This window comes from Podarcis melisellensis (genome assembly GCF_964234715.1).
Source record: "Podarcis melisellensis genome assembly, chromosome: 5".
Classification (NCBI taxonomy): Eukaryota; Metazoa; Chordata; class Lepidosauria; order Squamata; family Lacertidae; genus Podarcis; species Podarcis melisellensis.
In genome coordinates, this window is record NC_138537.1 from 73,127,437 (window position 1) to 73,146,347 (window position 18,911).

Here is an 18,911-nt window from a genome sequence, read left to right on the forward strand (position 1 = left end):
GGAGGGTCAGGTAGTTAAAGCGGGTTTTAAAAGCAGCTTATTATATTTTAAAAGAAAGGGGAATTATGCACTAGGAAAGAAAGCCTGTCTCTTTGCACAGAAAGATTGTAACAGTGTCTTGCCATAACAGGTTATATGCTGCCAATAACACAATATATATGAGAAACAGTGAGGGAAGTGATAAAGAATCGCAGTGGAGACATGGCAACATTTGTGCATGCTGAGGATGTTTTCTTTCCAAACACCTCCAAGGGTCATTTAAGGAATTTTGGAGCTCGTGAATAATTTGAACAATGGTTTGGTATTCCACTGGGGAAACCCAGCCAGATGGGTGGGGTATAAATAAGAAATTATCATTATTAAAATTATAATAGTAATATCTAAAGAGACATGGCAGAAAACCTCTGGCTGATGACAACAGCTGATGCTGGCTGCCATTTATCTGACAGTATAATAATTTGCATTAGACAAGTCTCTTCAGTTTCCCCCCACAGCCTCACAAGATAGCAAGGGTGGCAGATTTTATAATCGAGTGCATTGCTGCTAACACACCTGTTCCCACACAGGAATAAAAAGCATAATTCGAGTATGAATTCAGATGTTCACTCAGAAGTATGTATCACAAAATCAATGTGATTTGCTCCTAAGTGGACACAGGACTGCAGGGCTTGCTTCTCACAGTGGGGCATACTTCTGAATAAACATGCTCCTAGCTTATTACAGGTTAACATTACACAAAAAATCAACAACAACAACAGGATTTATACACCACACCTTTTTCCGGGGGGTGGGCAAACACATCAATACTAATACAATTAAAACTTCTAAAATGCAGTACAGTATAAAAGAACCGTCTGAAAAACAAGAATTGGCCCTCAAACCAATAATTTTGGGGTGACAGGGGACAGAGCTTTCAGCCAGCATATGCTTTGGTAAAAAGGAATGTTTTGAAATTCTTCCTTAAAGTTAATAGTGAGGGAAGGCCAATGCACCCATCAAGGGAGGGCATACCCCAATGGGGGAACCCCACTGAAAAGGGTCTGTCACAGGTCCCCACCAACCAGGCAACCCCCAGAGGTAGCAGCACCAACAGGACCTCCTTTGTTGCTCGTAAGGCCCAAGACAGTGGATACTGAGGCAGGCACTCTTCTAGGGCCTTGGATCCCAAGCCCTTTAAGGCCTTGTGGGCTAGTACTACTAGAAAGCCCCTTCAGACTGGCATTTTATTGCTGGTATATTCTGCATCATGTTCTTGACACAACAGAGCACCGGTGCTGGATTTAATCCGCTTGCATTTGTTCTGAGGTGCTTCCTCAATGTGACCGCGTTATTGCTGTCCTCGGGAGTTATCACGCAAAAAAAAAAGTGGAACAAAAACAAACCAGAACCTTTGCGATATTAAAAAGTCGCTGGGTTTCAGATTCGGACCTGTGGCAAAGTAGATGCTGAATTTTTGGGCTCTAAACTAATGGAAACTTGGGACTCACATGGTGGGTACATCAAGCACATGACAAGGAATATGAGAAGTGATTCTCATGCGATCAGGACTCACTTTAAAAATAAAACAAACAAACTTTTTTTAAAAAACCAGTTTCTCTGTAGCGTTGTCACCACAGCCCCTGGAACATCTGGTTCGACAGCAAGACTACAAAGGCCCACCAAGGGAACATGTTCTTGCCAGAAACCCTTTAGTACACCCCAAATTGGTCGCAAGTTAGTTACTTGCTTGCTTGTTTGTTAAACTATCCAACATGTATCTATTTGTGGCCTAAGAGAAATACAAGTAAGAAGGACAGGAGTATGCCTGATCTATTTCTGCCGCAAAATTATGTGGAAAAGAGGTGCTAAGAGTCCTTCAGTGTTAGAATAGGCCACTTCAGATTACAGTGGGAGCAATCAGAATTGTTAATGGTTCCCTATGTTAAAAATAAAAATAAAAAACCTACTCTGCAAATAGAAACCTAGCCCACCAGAATAGGTTGGGCTGAGTTTGGTACTGTTTGTTGCTGTTTTTAACATAGGGTGCATTAAAAAAATGTTCTACACTGAGATAGTACAGTCCAATGTACGGCCTCACGATTCTACCTCCTCACTTGGCTGCATGTGAGGCCTAGGCCTCAAAAATGTACATTTCACAAATGTAATGAAATCTCTCTCACACAAAACTCTACATCTTTTTAATCGCATCCCTCCAGCACCTCTCAGGTTTCAGTGCCTTGAACTCTAGAGAGCATTTGAACAAACTACTCTTCAGTCTAAGCAACTACACCGGTGGCTTCCCAGAAAGATCTTTAGAGGGGAAGACCCACACGTTACTTGTTACGGTGACAAGCCAGGCCATTTTGGCAGAACGTATATACACTATACAATGTGAAAAGATGAGTGCACACACGCGCACATCTATATTCAGTGCTTTCCCCCCTAAAAATATGTTTAAGGGTGCTCTCATTTTCTTACACATATTCAAATACTGCCCCTCAATGAGGCCAAACTTAGATTTACAAAATGTTTAGGGGTATGCGTACCCCTGAGTCCCCCCAGAAAAAAGCAGTGTGTGTGTGTGTGTGTGTGTGTGTGTGTGTGTGTGTGTGTGTAATCCTTTCCTTCCTTAGCTTAGTGAAACAGGTCTGAAACAGACTAAAATGATTCCAAAGAGGCACACTTTATTGCACACACAGCATTGGTAGGTCAGAAGAGTTAACCTCTGAGCAAGGCAAGATGTCATTCCCGCCTGAAGAATCCTATGCAGCTCAAAAGCTTGCTACTGTGTGTTATGCAACATTGGTGGTTCAATAGAAAGGATCACCTGAACCATATGTAATCTAATCTAATCTGTTAAAAGGTGACTGACACTCCTTCCTCTTTCAGAATATGCATGATAAAGGAAGCAGGCAATTTGTTTTACACAAGAGTTATTCCCATAACCTACAAAGGACTCAGTGTCTATAAATGGGTGTTGTCATGCTGTAGTAAATTTTTTTTTGGGGGGGTAGGCATAGGAAACATAGCTAAGCTTTTTATCTGCCTGGTATCACTGGGAGATACTAGAGTGTATTGTTCAAGTATGAAGCAATGCCCCCAGTTCAAATCTCAGCTAGAAACTCACTGTCTCTCAGACTGCACCTATTGACTTTGCCTATAGAAATGACTGAAATCTACTCCTTCATCAGCATATAGCCCCACGCTAGACTCTACCTCTTGGACACACTAGTGTGTGACCAAAAGATGGGACCCAGGAACTGCCTGTTACATACCATATAACAGTATACAGTGGTACCTCGGGTTAAGTACTTAATTCGTTCCAGAGGTCCGTTCTTAACCTGAAACTGTTCTTAACCTGAAGCACCACTTTAGCTAATGGGGCCTCCCGCTGCCGCACGATTTCTGTTCTCATCCGGAAGCAAAGTTCTTAACCCGAGGCAATATTTCTGGGTAACCTGAAGCGTCTGTAACCTGAAGCGTATGTAACCTGAGGCACCACTGTAATAAGTAAAACCTCCGTATCTTTATACCATTTTCAAAGACTGCTATTGCTAAGGTAAGACTGTATGTATAATTTGAAGGCTGCCTTATGACTGGATATTTGGAATTAATCCTCCCTGGGCATTTCAATTATCCCAGCTGAGTAGTAGCTTTTGCCAATAGGAAGGGGCTATCCAGGAGACAACCAAGAGAAGCATGGCATTTTAAAAGCAATAATGCTATGATTGCTGAACCCGAACACATGCAAATTGTAAGTTTAATTAACTGACAATCATCTCCAAGACATAAAGAATTGTCATTTGTAGTTTGACAAAGAAAACTGTGCATATGGCATTCTGGAAGACATACGACAAGCCTTCCATCTGTGGAATATTACTGTGCAACTTACGAGTTGCCAGATACTAATACTCAGCATTTATATCACCCGCTCTGAGTGTTTCATACACTTGGCTTAGCTGTAATATCAGAATATATATTGAGCATGCTCGCTGGTGGGTTCTGGTCCATAGCCTTTGGTACAAGGTTCCACATGCTCAGTGACATGTTTAAACCATGGAACAGGTGTATATGTGGGCAAAACTAACATGCCATGCACCCTTGTCCTGAGAATATGCTGCTGGGATGCTAGCATTTCACAACTAAAGGTCCCTAGGTGATTTGGGAGCAGTGGCGTAGCGTGGGTTGTCAGCATCCGGGGCAAGGCAAGTAATTTGCGCCCCCTAACCTGTGGATTTGCGCCCCCTAACCCTAACCCCCAGATGTTGCGCCCAGTGTGGCCGGACCCCCCCCCCCCACACACACTACGCCACTGTTTGGGAGCCTTCCCTGCTGCAGAAGCCTATAATAGAACAAGAAGTGGGTAGAAGGAGCCATGCAACTAAAAGTGTGGTCCCACAACCAGAGGTGAGTTTAGGACAGCATGACTGGTTCCGCTGCACTGGGCGCTGAGCCTAGGGCTTGCCACAGGGTGTTGAAACTATCACATAGTGAATTTAGCAGAATGGAAGGCAAGAAGTGGGGAGGAGCCAAATTTTGGCCTCACACAGGGTACAGCTGAAATTTGAATGACCACTGTCCACCGCTGTCACAGCCCTTTTCTTGTTAATGTTGCCGCTTCACAGCTGTGACATCAGAATTGTCACAGCTTCTGCTTGTAGCAGATGGGCAATTTTAATGTGGAGCTGTCAGGTTCATAGCTCAGTCTCTTACAGTGCCATCCTATGCATGATTATTCAGAAATAATTGTCACTTTGTTCAACTGGGCTTACTCTCCAGTACATGTGTTAAGTACTGCAGCCACAGCTACTGCATTGTACTAGAAAGCAGTGTTGCAATTTTTCTGGGCTATTAGTAAATCTTGCAGGGTTAGAAGGGTCAAGTTTTGAAATATTATACTTTCTAATTTCTGCTGCAACTCCCATATAGTGTGTGTGCGCTTTCAATTAAGTTTCTATCTGCCACTGCAGACAGAAATTGTGACCAAGGGAGAAAATAAGGTTCAGTCACAATGTTTTCCTATCAGATGGCCTACTGAACTCCAGGAACCATTTAAGTTTAGGCAAGTTGACAAGCAATTTATTGCTCTTTTTGCCTTCTCTGGTTACCCTGAGAAAAGCTTTTTTGTGCAGATTACATACATATTTTTCTTACCAAGCAGTAATATACACTGCGTTACTCGAATGAAAATTATGCAAGCTGATTTCTTCTTTGGCTTTTGTTTGCATTATGCCCCATTGTGCTGGGAAAAACAATATGTGCTTTAATTAGCAAATATCTGTAAATAATTTACTCACTACTGAGTGCAACAGAACAATGGGGGCAGTTTTCACATACATCTACTGAGTCTGTACACTGGGTTTCTTGCCATAATCTTCTATTGTTTGATATCTCTATCAATCAGTACATCATTCACAGCCAACATTAAAATGTGCAGAAAGAATCCAAGGCTCACAGCGTCACAATAGCAGCCCCAAGGCAAACAGTGCCCACTCTTTAAAAAAAAGAAAATAAAATCTATTGCTTTTGCATGTAAAAGAATATGTGTGTGCGCGCGTGCACGCACACACACACACACACTAAAGGAAGACAAGAAAATGCCTTGAATTTTCAGACCTACTAATTAAAATTTGTCCTGTTGCCCCAGTCAATCAATCGACTGATTGATTAATCTATGACAGCCTTCCCCAACCAAATATGCTCCAGATATTTTGGACTATAAACATTCGTCAGTCTCAGCCAATTTTCTGGGATGACGGGAGTTGTAGTCTAAAACATCTGGAGCACACCAGGTTGAAGAAACCTGGGTTAAAACTGACAATCCCTAACGGTTATAATACTTAGCCTTTTTGTAGCACTTCATAGCAGCAAACCACTTCACGTGTGTTATGGCCAGCATTATCATCTCCATTTTTGCATTTGTGGTAGCTTCCTTAAGGCGACCTTGTGAATTCATGGTAGAGATAACACTGGAACGAGGAACTTCCTGGCTGGAAGCTCAGTTTCTTATGGCGGCAGCAACGTTTATTTGTGTCTACTACCTTCACGTATAAAACACAGGGCAACGTGCTCTAATTTTTACGAGAGACATGCATGGGTGATGTAGAGAGATGTAAGTACATGCCAATCTGTATGTTACCTCCTTTTATGAGTTACTGAACCATTCGAGAACAGAATTAGGACATCATAATTCTGTCAAGATAATATTATTGGACCAAGATGCAATGTCATTACACTAAGTTCTGCAATTGTGACAGTCTTGCCTTTAGGGGGACATTTGTGTGTGCTAGGGAGTAGGGATGTTAACAAAGGTTGTTTAGAAATCCGAGTAATTAATCACCTCCATGCCTTTGTACCACCTTCCCATGGTAAATACCATCTTTATTAAAGGGCTCTGTTTTCCTTTCCCACTCCTGCATGCCACTATTTTCAAAATGCAAAAAACTGTATCACGTTCCACATGTGACAAGCGCCTGTGCAAAGCCACCTGAGCCAACTGCAGACTTGCAGATATATCTGAATAAAGATCCAATATCAAAGGGACTACAGTCATACCTTGGGTTGAATGTGCTTCGAGTTGCGCTGCGCGGCAACCCGGAAGTCACGGAGCGCGTTACTTCCAGGTTTCGCCGCTTGCGCATGCGCAGAAGTGGCGAAAAGCAACGTGCGCATGTGCAGACGTGCCGTCGCTAGTTACGTTTGCTTCTAGATGCGAACGGGGCTCCAGAACGGATCTCGTTCGCATCTAGAGGTACCACTGTACTTCATTCAAACCTCCACAGTTTGTATTTTATGAGTGCATTCCTATGAGCATATTACTCATTTTGCATTATTTGTTGTTGTTGTTTTTCAAAGAAAGAGAGTTCTCTTTATGTCAGCTGTCCCTTTCTTAGGATTCAGCAGAGCCGTTCCAGCATTGATGGGTTTTCTGTGTCGACTCAGCAGTTTGTTAATTGGCATATTTTGCCCTCCCCCCCAAAAAAGTAGTTATTTTACAAATGAGAGGACAAAAAAAGGAGGAATTTCTATTACTCTCAGAAATCCCAATTATTTGAGATGCCAAAATAATTTTAAAGTGTGTATTTTCCCCCACTCCCTTCTCCCAGCTTATTAACACCTTTTTATATCTCCTTACAGGTGCAGGGAATCTGAGCACACTTTTGCCTAACATGGCCAGGCCCCATCACTCCAGGAACTTTACTCCACAGTCTGGCTCACTGCCAACATCAGAGCTTGGCTGGGAAATTGCCTGAAGTAACAGAGCACAGGGAGGTGAGATGAGGGGGGGTGGCTCTGTTCATAGGTATACAGGAAGGTGTCTTATACCAAATCACAACCTTGGTCCATCTACCCCGGTATCGCCTCACCAGAGGGGCAGGGAATATTTTTTTCATGGGTAATTGTTTAGAGCAGTGGTTCCCAATTAACTAAGTATTGTGGGCCCCCTGTTTTTCAAAAGCCAAGCTATGGACACCCCTCGTTTTGAAAATGTTGATAAGTTTTCATTATGTGAATAGGGCCACGGAACCCTGAGTGGGTTTCGTGGACCCCCCTGGAGCCCACAGACCACCAATTGGAAGCCAGTGGTCTAGAGCAGTGTTTCTCAGCCGTGGGTCCTCAGCTGTTGTTGGGACTACAATTCCCATCATCCCTAGATAGCAGGACCAGTGGTCAGGGATGATGGGAGTTGTAGTGGTTCTCAAACTTTTTCCTCTGGACTACAGTTTCAGAATAAAAAATTGCTCATGCCACCCCAATTTTATTTATTTATAAGAAACACACTGGAAAACAAACAGAAACAACTCCTAGCAGTGCTTGATTTATAACAGAACACGACTACTTTATAATAAGATCATGGAGCATGATCATGAAAGTCTACAACAATGCAGCTACAGAAGAACATGAATCATTCCCAAAATATAATTCTAAATGAGCCTCTTACATATGTACCTTAGGAACGTAAACAAACTTAATAAGAGGTATGGGCTTGCTTTGGCCGGGTAATCTCATTTATATTAGGTCTAATTTGAGACTAACAAACTCTCATCTCCTCATTAACACAGAGAAGCCTTTATCTTTTCTGACGTTTCACATTTGTCAGAGTTGAAAAATCCCCGCTCACAACAATATGTCGTGCGGAACTGCAGAAGAACAGCCAATGCTGTACTCTGTTCGAACAGCAATTCTGAAACCACAACTAGGATTGTCCTCGGTATCCCAGGATGCTCTTGCTCTCATTGAAAAAAAAATGTATCTATCCATATTCTGCGAATAAAATAAATAAACAATAGGCTATACTACACCGAAATGTTTAAATGTTTCTTTGATTGTCCTTGAATCTTGGCGCCACATTTGCCATCCTCTCCTGCCACACCAGTGTGGCACATCACACCCTTGGAGAAGCGCTGCTCTAGGATTTCAGAGAACAGCTTTTCACTGCCCCCTCCCAGAAAACATGTTGGCTACAGCCCTGCTACCACATGCTAAGTTAGCCCTGCTGGTCCAACACTGCAGTCACTGCCAGCATCCTCTTGAGCTACTGACAACATTGCAATGATGAAGTAGGAAATGCCACTTGTACTACTAATCAAATATACACCTGTCTCTGTAGAGTTAAAGCCCGATTGGGTTTAGGGGGGGGGGCACACACACAGGATACAAAGAAAAGGCGTTTAAATCAAGCATTTAAGGTTGCTCTAAGAGTTTTGGGCATTATGTCAAATGCTGATGAATGCCCCAACAAGCACTTTCAGGGTTCGATTTCTCCAGAACCCTTACCTGTGAACAACCATTGCTCCCCTTAGGAAGAGTAAATACCCTAAATTAAGACACCTAAGAGGCTGAACCAGAATATGCTTTCTCCTTCCTAAGCATTTTGTACATGTGTTAATATTAGGAATCACAAAATCTATACGCGCTTTAGCCTCCTGAGCAATTCAGTAAGTATGATTAAGGGATAAAGTAGCACAGGAACAAACACACACACACACAGCCAATTTATCTCACTTGTGCTTAGGAATATACTACTGTGTAACTAAGCAACTAAAAATAAAGTATAGCCTAATTAATTCGCCCCTATGCTTATTTAAAACACTCAATTAGAACTTTTTTTGAAAAAAAGAAAAACCCATCTTGCTCAGTATCTTAATATGCTTGAGGGTGTAGCATGTAAAAGCTTTTTATTCTCCAAAGACAAGAGTTTAATGTTTGCGTCACTGATCAGATTGGGAACAGCAACTGCAAAAAGGCCTTAAAAAATACTGGCTGCAATCAGAGGCTTGGTGAAATTGGCCCCCACCAGGGGTGCAAATAATGCTGCTACTCCTTTTGAATCTCTGTGGCAAGATGGGGAATCACAGAATGGTAGAGTTGGAAGGCGGCACGATGGTCATTGAGCTCACCCACCCCCCAATACGGTAATATTTTGCCCTTCCTTGGGTTCGAACCCATGACTCTAAGATTCAGGGTCTCTTGCTCTACCGACTGAGCTATCTCAGGACTAAGCTGCGGCCCTCCAGAGGGTATTGGATTGCGACTCCCATCATGGATGACCAACGGTCAGGAAAGATGGGAGTTGGAGTCCAATAACCTCTAGAGGGCCACAGCTTCTCCATCCATGTACCTGAGGCAAAGCTTCAATGAGTGATTATGCAATTATCAATTTCAGGAACAGCTCACGATAAATGTCAAACGTGCATCTCTAATGCTGCAATTACAGGTCTGCCTGATTTGTAAATGTGAATTAATTCGAGCATGCACGTATGGGAGATAGATGCTACATTAGCATGATCCCCATCGTGCTTTAATAAGTGGAATATGCATGCCTGAAAGGTGTTGCCATTGCTGATGGAAGCAGATGAGAAAGGACACACCCTTTGGAAGTCTACAGGAGGGCCTCAAATTAAGCCAAGGGTGCAAAAAGTCTAATTACCTTTTAAAAACTCAAAATTCCCACATGAGGAGAATGGCAGAATTTCTCTCTAAACACATCAAAAAATTAACTGGGTCTAAGGAAAGTCCATAGTACAGTATCTGGCTATAAATCCAGTAACATCTTAGCATTATTTATGGAATCCTTTTGGCAGTTCAAAGCATTTCAGCCCAGAAGACTCATCATCTCAGTAATTCCTACAACCAGCTTGTAAAGTTTGTCAGAATTCTTACTTCAAATTGCAGATTGGACAGAAGGGCTGAAATTTCTGGATGACACCCAGAGGGGTTTTTTTTTAGATCCTACTCATAGCTGCAACCCTACACCAGCTCTCACCTAGCCTAGTGTTCACTATCCAGACCAGTAGCTGCTCTCCCACATCTTAGCTGGATGCCATTCCTAGCTCTGCTTTGAGAGATGCCAGAAATTAAACCTGGGACTTGGATGAAGGTATGCACTCTGCAAACTGAATGACCTATGAATCATCACACACACACACACACACGACTGTAACAAAATGCACATGTAAACAACAGATTTGAGGCTGCCATTCAACATATAACTGGGACTAAGTCCAACTGGAACTGAATAGGAATTACTTTTGAGCAGACATTAATAGGATTCTGCTGTTGGACCACTATTTTTACTCTAAAATCATTCGACAGACCATCCCATCTGTGGTGAGCTCATCCTCCGCAAGAAATGGGTCTTATTCCGTCATGATGAACTCGATGTACAATTCCCTTCCAAATCCACTCCACTTTCAGTGCAATCCTATACATGTCTACTCAGAAGTAAATCCCCTTGAGTTCAGTGGCACTTACCCCAAGTAAGGGACCTGAAGTCTATCAGTAAAAAAGAAAATGGGGGGAAAGTGGAGCTCCAGGAATAAGCTACTGTTACCCATTGTTGGTATTCATAAGATGCATAACTAAGGCTGCAATTCCATATCATTTTACTGAATCCCATTGAATTCAGTGGGGCTTACTTCGGAGTAGGGTTGTGCTGTTCAGCCAGTAAAACTGTAGTCCTACTGATGTGAAGTTGAAATAGTGTTGCTTTTCTTAATGATTTGCTTAAGTGAATTCGTGGAATTACATTACATGTCAGCTGCGCATGAAGCAATACTTAAAAGTTAGTCTCAAAATGCAAATATTAACTCAAAGCAATTCCTGAGAAGCTAGGCAAGTCAGGTATCAAGATCACGGAGATAAAAATGTCTAGAATTAAACTGCAAACCTTGGCATACTTAGCTGCGAGTAAGCTTCGCTGAATGCAATGGGGCTTACTTTTGAGCAAATATCCACAGGATAGTGCTGCTAGGCTCCCACACACATGTGACATGTAGCTAGGTCCTTCCCACTCTCATACCTTAAAGTTTAGTATATTTTCAATAGATCTGTGCCTTTCCTAGCTTCACAAGTTAAATTGGTTACCTATAAACACAGAGGGGATGAGAGGGATTGCACAATAGGAGTTGCCAGTGTTTGCACCCAACTCTGATCAAATCAAACCAAACACACAGCGGTCCATTGAAACATGTCATCAAAAGCAGCGTACTAAGGCTACAAGGCTACACGTAATTATCTGGAAACAGGCCACATTGTACACACTGGAAACTTACAACTGAGTAAATATGCACAGGATCGGGGTACAAGCCTATGTGTACAGTACATACTATGATTTCTGTCCTACTGAACTTAGGGGAATTTGCTTCTCAGTAAACAAGCATGTGATCTGACTGTCAGGGGGGCAGTTGACACAGCATGCCATTTCCTACCCAAACCCCACTGCAGTTTTGTCCTGTACGGTAAAAAAAAAAGTACACATCTATTTCACCATGCACACACATGGCAGAACAGAAAAACCATGTGCCTTTCACAACCCACATGTGAGATTGACAGACACTGTTCTCTTCAGAACTGCTTTCTGTAAATGAATAGCACAAAGTAGTCTGGATACACACACACTTTGCAACCTCATCCTAGAAAACAGATGCAGCTTGGACATTACCAATCTGATAAATTTATAAATAACCACTTGCAGTTCTCATCAGGCATGCAATACACATGCATGCACACACGTGACTATCATTCAGTCTCCAAAGAGCTGTGATAGGATCCAGTGCTCTGCTAAACATTGGTTTTGCTCAGAGCAAGTGCCTCTGTTGACCTTTGACCTCACACAAAAACCGCTGACACCATAGATTTACAATCCACATAATGAAAAGCGGGGGGGGGGGGCAGCTCAACCACATTTTATCTACTGTGCTTAACATATAATTATATTTTGCCACACAGTTTTTTCCCTAAGCCCTGTCTGTTGCTTTCTCTCTAAATTATACCCAGCGCAATTCTTCCATGTCCAGGACGCAGACATACAAAGGGTTACATGAGACTTTGTTAAAAACGGCCTCATCTCTCAGCTTCAGAAATAGCTGTTGATGTCATTTACATAAAAGAATTATTACTGTGGTTAAGTTACTTGAAATAACTGCTCTCTGTACCGAGAAAGAATGCTGAAATGTTTCCCTTAAGAAAGAAACTGCCAATCAGCAAGCTTTTTTTTTCTTTTTCGTAGTTGTCTCTGCTGAACATTCATGAACGGAATTTTATCATCTAAAACAATTTAAAATAAATGATTTTTTATTATTAAAAAAATCATTTCGGTGTCTATAAACAAGTTAATAGAGTAAGTGAAAACAAAGTACAGTTCTTAATGGGAGTGTTATGTTGCCCTCTCTAGGCCTTGGCTCTAAGTACACGTTTCTATAGGCTCCTTGCCAAACAAGTATCAGTGTGTGCAGTTGCTGTTTCTGCTGCTGCTGCTGCTACTCTGCTAATGAATGACTAACTGAGGCCAGCAGGGAAAAATTACATCACTGGGGTGTAAAACTGAACCACATCAGGAAAATTTTCTATGCCTGCTTCACATACAAGTTGTAAGCATTCCATGCGAGGCATTTGCATGCATCATCTCAAGGTGTGTTATTATCTCCATAAAAAATGATTTTCTCATACGGCTGAATAATTCAGAGACGCCTCAGTCAAGGGCCCCTAATGAAATATACCCAGTATAATCATACAGCTAATTGCTAGCAGTTTGCATTTACTTATTTTTTTTAAAAAAACAAACCCTGAAATCATGCATAATATTAGGAATGCAGATGCAGATGAGAATCCCTGAATCAAAAGAACACTCTGGCTTGTAATGGTCGGATTAATTTCCTCTGATGTTCATACCACAGTAACATGAGATGGTCATTAAGGCATATTAAAATGATTTGTGGCCCATCCCCCACCCTTCCCAAACCCTTCCATATATACTGTGTGTGTGTATTCACTGCACAAGATCTCAAAATACATTTTTTAATCCTTTCAGTCACACAGCCCTGTTATACACACATTTACGCTGCTTAATACTGCTTACTCCTAAGTATGTCTGCCTAGGAGCGTGCCCTTATTATCCTTTGGAAAGTTACTGGTATAGACTACATTCCTCAAGTTACATGTTGAAAAGGACAGTCTTACTGAGTTGACTCCAGACTCAGTTTGGCTTAGACTCACTGGAAACAATGGGACACACAATTTCTCATGAGTCACTTAACCCCCATTGTACTGTAAGCATGACTAAGTCCCAACATGGTTTACTCAGAAGTAAGTCCTACTGAATTCAATGGAACTTAACCCCAAGTAAGTGGGGTTAGGGCTGCAGCCTACACCTGGATTCAGCCCACTGAAAAAAGGGGGTTATTCAGCAATTCATAAAGAACAGCCTGTAGCCCAAATTGGGCTTGTGCCCAACTGAACCCAGACGGATTAATTTCTGAGAATATGTGCAGAATTGCCCTGCAGTTCCTCACTGAACCAAGTGGCCCTTACTTCGGAATCAGGCCGGCACTCAAATGCCTATGTATAAATATTTCTAAGTTTTCAATAGATGTGTTAAATTTAAAACAATTCAATAACATTTCCAATGGTTTCCTGTCTGGTTTAGTGGCCTATTATTCTTGTAGTCTTTTCAAGGGGAAGTGGGGAGGGTGAGTGAGAGAGAGAGAGAGAGAGAGAGAGAGAGAGAGAGAGGATATTTAATCCTTCCCCTTTCCAGATCACAGACCATGTTGAAGTAATAAATTTGAAAAGCAAATAATAAGTACTAGTGAAAAGAGGAGGGGGGGGGAGGAGAGACAGCTGCAGGGGAAAGTTGAAGGGTGGGGGGAAGCCATGAGATGTCTGCAAAGGGGGGTCAACCTGGACAGGGTTTCTGGAGTCCTAACCATTCTTGCCCCTCCAACAACTTTTCCATATTCCAAAATGTCAATTCAAGAAAGGGCGTGGGGGGGGGGGAGAGAGGGTGCCGATCAATCAAAAACTGCACATTTAGAGTACAGGACTAAAGCACTCTGTAGGCTGGGGGGGGAATCTTAAATGGTCATAACGTGGCCCCTCACATAGAAGGCATAATCCAAAAGGAGTCTTGATCGCGGAGCTGCTATGGGGGAGAGAGGAGAGGCTGTAAGGGGGGGGGGAGTGGAACTACAATTAACTCCATCAGACTATCGATTGTTGAAGGAACTGGCAGCTCGGCTTGTAAAGGAGGGCGACGGCGGCGGCGACGTGGGTTGGGGGGGTCAGCATCGTGGACGTGAGGCAAGAGCTGCAAGCAAGCAGGCCGGCTTGGCCGGTTGTTGCCCCTCACCCCCCCCCCCGCGCCTGCAAGGAGCCTCACATCTGGCTATTGTTATTATTCTGATGATGATGCGCCTTTGCAAATGCTCCCACCTCTCTCTCTCCGCATAAACACAGCGCCGCTCTTCGCCGGCCCTTAAAATAGTTCCTCCTCAGGAACACAGCGCAGAGTCAGCTGACTCGAGTAGCCAGCGGAATTGCGGGCATACATGAAATTACAGATCTGGAAGAATACAGTGTGAATGCGAGCCAGCAGCGCCGCCGCCTCCCTCCCTCGCTCTCTCTCCCAATCCGCCTCCCGCAGGCGATCGGAACGTCTCCACTCTCCCCCCCCCCGGTCTCCCCTTTTGGACTGCACCCGGGCACTTTCTGGGGTCTAAAAGTTTATTGGCTGCAGCCTGACAAGGTAGTCCACACGCGCAAAACCAAAGCCAGTCCCCGAAACAGACACACGCCACACCTCTGCTTACTCGAAAGTAAGCCCGCGATCTTGCACCCAAGCTAGTCTGGGGAGGGGGCTGCAACCCCCCCCCACCCCACCCAAGGGTGCCTGATCCCGGCGTGGTTGGCTTGGAAGCAAGTCCCGCGCAGCCCGAGTTTACTCGGAAGTAAGTTCAATGGGGCTTCTAAGGAAACGTGGATGGGGATCTCAGCCTTACGAGAGAAGCCTCATTCAGACATCTGTACTCCCCCCCCCCCGCAACGTACTCCTACCCCGCGCCACGCTTTTTCTGGAAAATGTCCACTTTTTATAGTAATTGTGTTAAGCCAGTACATTGAGGCAGGCATAATAACAATCATGACCGGGGAAAGGAAAGCGGGGCTCGCTGTTAATGCTTAACGTGTTTGTGCTGGTTACTGCACACCGGAGCGCTTTGAAATCCGCCCAGGCAGCTCTGCAAGTTATTTGAATGTATTATTTCCAGTACCTGTCATTTATCACTTTATTCAACACGTCTTTGCCAGCGAAATCGCTTTTGATCTCACTTGCTGCCTCCATTTCGTAATTTCCGCCTTCTTTCCAACATATCAAAAATACTTGAAGACCAAAAGAAAAAAAAACACCAAACCCACACATACACACCCTAAAAAAGAAGAACGGGGGGGGGGGAGGAACGAAACCCTTCCGAGGGGTACAATGTTTGAATTCACTTTGCGGGGGGGTGAGGTGTAGACACCCCCAAATACAAGCAACGAAGGGGAATCGGCAAGCATGTGACGAGGACGCTTCGACAGCAGCGTTAGAGGAAGGGGGGAGAGGAGGAGGAGGAGGAGGAGGTGATGTAAGTAAAGATCACCTTCAACACAGAGGCAACCAAGTTATTGGGCTGCTTGCTTTAAAATATGAACATTCTGCGCAGTCCTCCTTTCTACAGATGACAGGCAAAGTCTGGCAGCAGCCACCCGCTGCAGCCCTTCCTTAATGGCACAATCCCTTAAAAAAAACCAGAAGCTCACGTTGCCGGCAGAAAGGAACATTTCAACCCTGTCCTTTAATAAACATTACAAGCAAGGGAGGGGGGAGGCGGAAAAGAGAACACAGAGAGAGAGAGACACACACAAACAATGACACAGGCACACACACACACAAACCGAGAGAGAGAAACGTATGTTTACTACCTCGCCATGGTCACTGTTTCTGCCTTGGGGAGTATCTTCTGGTAGAAAATAAAGTTTGGAGCTGGATAAAAGTTGCCTGGAACTCCTTTCTTCCCACAGCAGCTGTAGCTCCGCTATGCAAATCGGATCCTCTGGCTTACATCTTACAAAGAAAAAATCGCCAAGGGACAAAATTCTTGGTCTGCCTTCAAGGTGGAACTGAAAAGCCTTGTAGAAAATGTACGGTCCGTGTAAACCACACGGAGATCCGACCCACTGGAAGGAATAAACAAGGGGTGGTGGAGGAGGATTGGGGGGGGGGAGGAGAGAGAAAAATAATAATAATCAGCAATCGCAGATCAATTCATTTAAAACACACACACACACACAGCCAGTTCTGATCAGAACATACTGGAGAAAGACATTCATAAATCAAACACATGCTAAGAAATAATATCACAACCTCTAAGATGAAGAGGGGATTTGTTGAGGAGCCAGGCTGGTTTTCCTCCGAAGGGGGCAAAAAATCCGATCACAGTCACCATTATAATAATCTGTGTGTCTCAGTCTATATGATCAGCAAAGCCTTTTTTTTTAAAAAAAGAGGGGGTGGAATGGTAATTACAGGGGAAAAGTTCTTGGAAAGTTTGGGGGAGGTGAAGGTGGGTGTCTAGGGGATCCGGGGTGCCGGGATCTGGGGTGTAGAGGCGAAGAAGAGAGGAGAACCGAATACCTGAACTGAATTGGGCTCCATCTCGACGTTCTGAATTGATTGAACTCAACATTCTCTCCAAACTTGTTGGCTTGAATGGATTGCATCAGGTCCTGGCAGGGAAAAGCGATCTCTCGCAGCAGCCGGCTCCGAGCCTCAATATAAAACGCAAACCTTACACCCCCGGTTCCCCCAAAATATCCAAAAATCCCGCCGAGAGATGGTCACGACCCCCAATTTCCAAACCACGTAGAAAACAAGGGGCTTATAGCCCGGCTGCTACCGATCTGCACAGGTAATACCGGTCAATGCATAACCCAACCGCAGCTCAGAAGCCAATGGGTCCAGGCAAATTCGGGGTCTCGGGCGCTTTTAAAAATCTTGCAGCGCCCGAATCTCTGCAGAAACAGGATCGTATTCCCCCGGAGCCCCCGAAGTGCCAGACAAAAGGACCGTTCCATTTTTGCCGGGCGGAAAGGCGGTCTAGTTGAGCTGCTCATCTGACAGGACCTGCTTGTATATGTCTAATATAAAGAACATTTCCTGCAGAGAGTCAGAGGCGCTGTTCTTCTTTCTAATTCTCTTTAACAGATTTGCTTTTATTAGACATGTAGATTTGTTTGATAGTTAGATTACGTTCCCGTACTGCCATATTCCCCCCCACCCACCCCAAGAAACTCTTGATCGGGTTAGAATAGATGCCTGGTGCTAGTATTTTAACGTGGGGACGGGGCGAGAGAGCGAGAGCTGGGGGGTGAAAGTGGGTTATCGATTATATAAACATATAAATATTAATGCATTTGTTCTCTTTTGCAAAAGAGAGGGTTTGAAAGGGGGGGGGAGGAGGAGCGGTGAGCGAAGGCTCCCAGAAGCACCCCCGATCACGGGATCTTGCGAGCGATATTGAGCAGGCAGCGAGCTATGATTGCATTTATTAAGAGGACAGAACAATAAACGCGGCATGATAAATCAATATGTGGGGACCGCTCGGCCCGGGGCTCCGCCTGATCGGCGTGTGTACATTCTTCCGATTTTCGAAGTACACGCACACACTCGCATCCCAGTTACGTGTTTACAATGCAGATCTCCGGCAAGGGCGCGCTCAAATACTAATGTGTTTATATAACCAAGCGATACGGGAATACGGAGTTTTAAAGTGGCAGAGAATGCAGATTTCTCTCTCTCTCTCTCTGTAATTGTTCGAGGGGGAGAAGGAGGGAGAGCCAACCATTTGGAAACTCGTTCCATGTATCCCGAAATTAAAATTAGTAGCCGACACACACACACACACACACACACCCATAAGACAATCAGCTGTTTGTAATAGAGGTATTTATTTGCTTGATTGTTCCGGAGCTCTGCAAAGCAGCGTCCCTAAAAGGAAACTTGGGAGCCACAGAACCAGGGTGCGAGGGGTGGGGTGGAACGCGGGATAGAGACCCGGGATAGCGAATGCAATCAAATAGCCAAAAATGTAAAAAAAAAAAAACAACTAAGCAAAAAACCACACCACCACCAGCAGCGATCTCTGATTTCCCACCACCAGCCTATAGAAGGGAGGCGCTCCCCCCCCCCCCCCACATCGCAGTGTTGATAGAAAATGGTGCATTCCTCTCTCTCTCTCTCTCTCTCCAGATTTTACACCGTTGGCACCAAAGCTAGCGTAGTTGATCTTCCAAAAAAAAAAAAAAAAAAGGAAAGGGGGGGGGAATAAGCACGACGTACTATACGGGGAAATAAAGGTCTGTACAGTATGACAGTTGTAATCTGATCCGCGATAAAATTACAGGATGTCGAAATGACTGGCAAGCTATTTTTAACGCTTTCGCAACGTTTCACCTCTAAGTCACAGCGCCGCGTTGAAACAGGATTAGTTTAATGAATATTATATTCACGTGGATGAAATTAATACAGTCGGGGAGGCGATCGGGGTGGGGGGCTCGCGAGATCGTGGGACGTGGATCTTCATTGATTTAAGAGGTTTACGGCAGATTCCTGCCCC

The 18,911-nt window shown here is 43.9% G+C and overlaps 1 protein-coding gene across 2 annotated transcripts in view; it reads right to left on the reverse strand.

Annotated features, from left to right (window-relative positions):
• Positions 1–17,424, reverse strand: part of ARID5B (AT-rich interaction domain 5B) — a 178,614-nt gene extending 161,190 nt beyond the window's left edge. The window contains exons 1-2 of one of the 2 annotated variants that reach the window (XM_081913490.1): positions 16,931–17,424; positions 16,219–16,473 (exon numbers count right to left, since the gene is read on the reverse strand). In XM_081913490.1, the coding sequence (XP_081769616.1) occupies positions 16,219–16,473; positions 16,931–16,951 (276 nt within the window). In that variant the 5' untranslated portion in view covers positions 16,952–17,424. The remainder of the gene's footprint in view (positions 1–16,218; positions 16,474–16,930) is intronic. The other variant, XM_081913489.1, reaches the window with a different exon arrangement.
• Between the last annotated feature and the right edge of the window lie 1,487 nt (positions 17,425–18,911).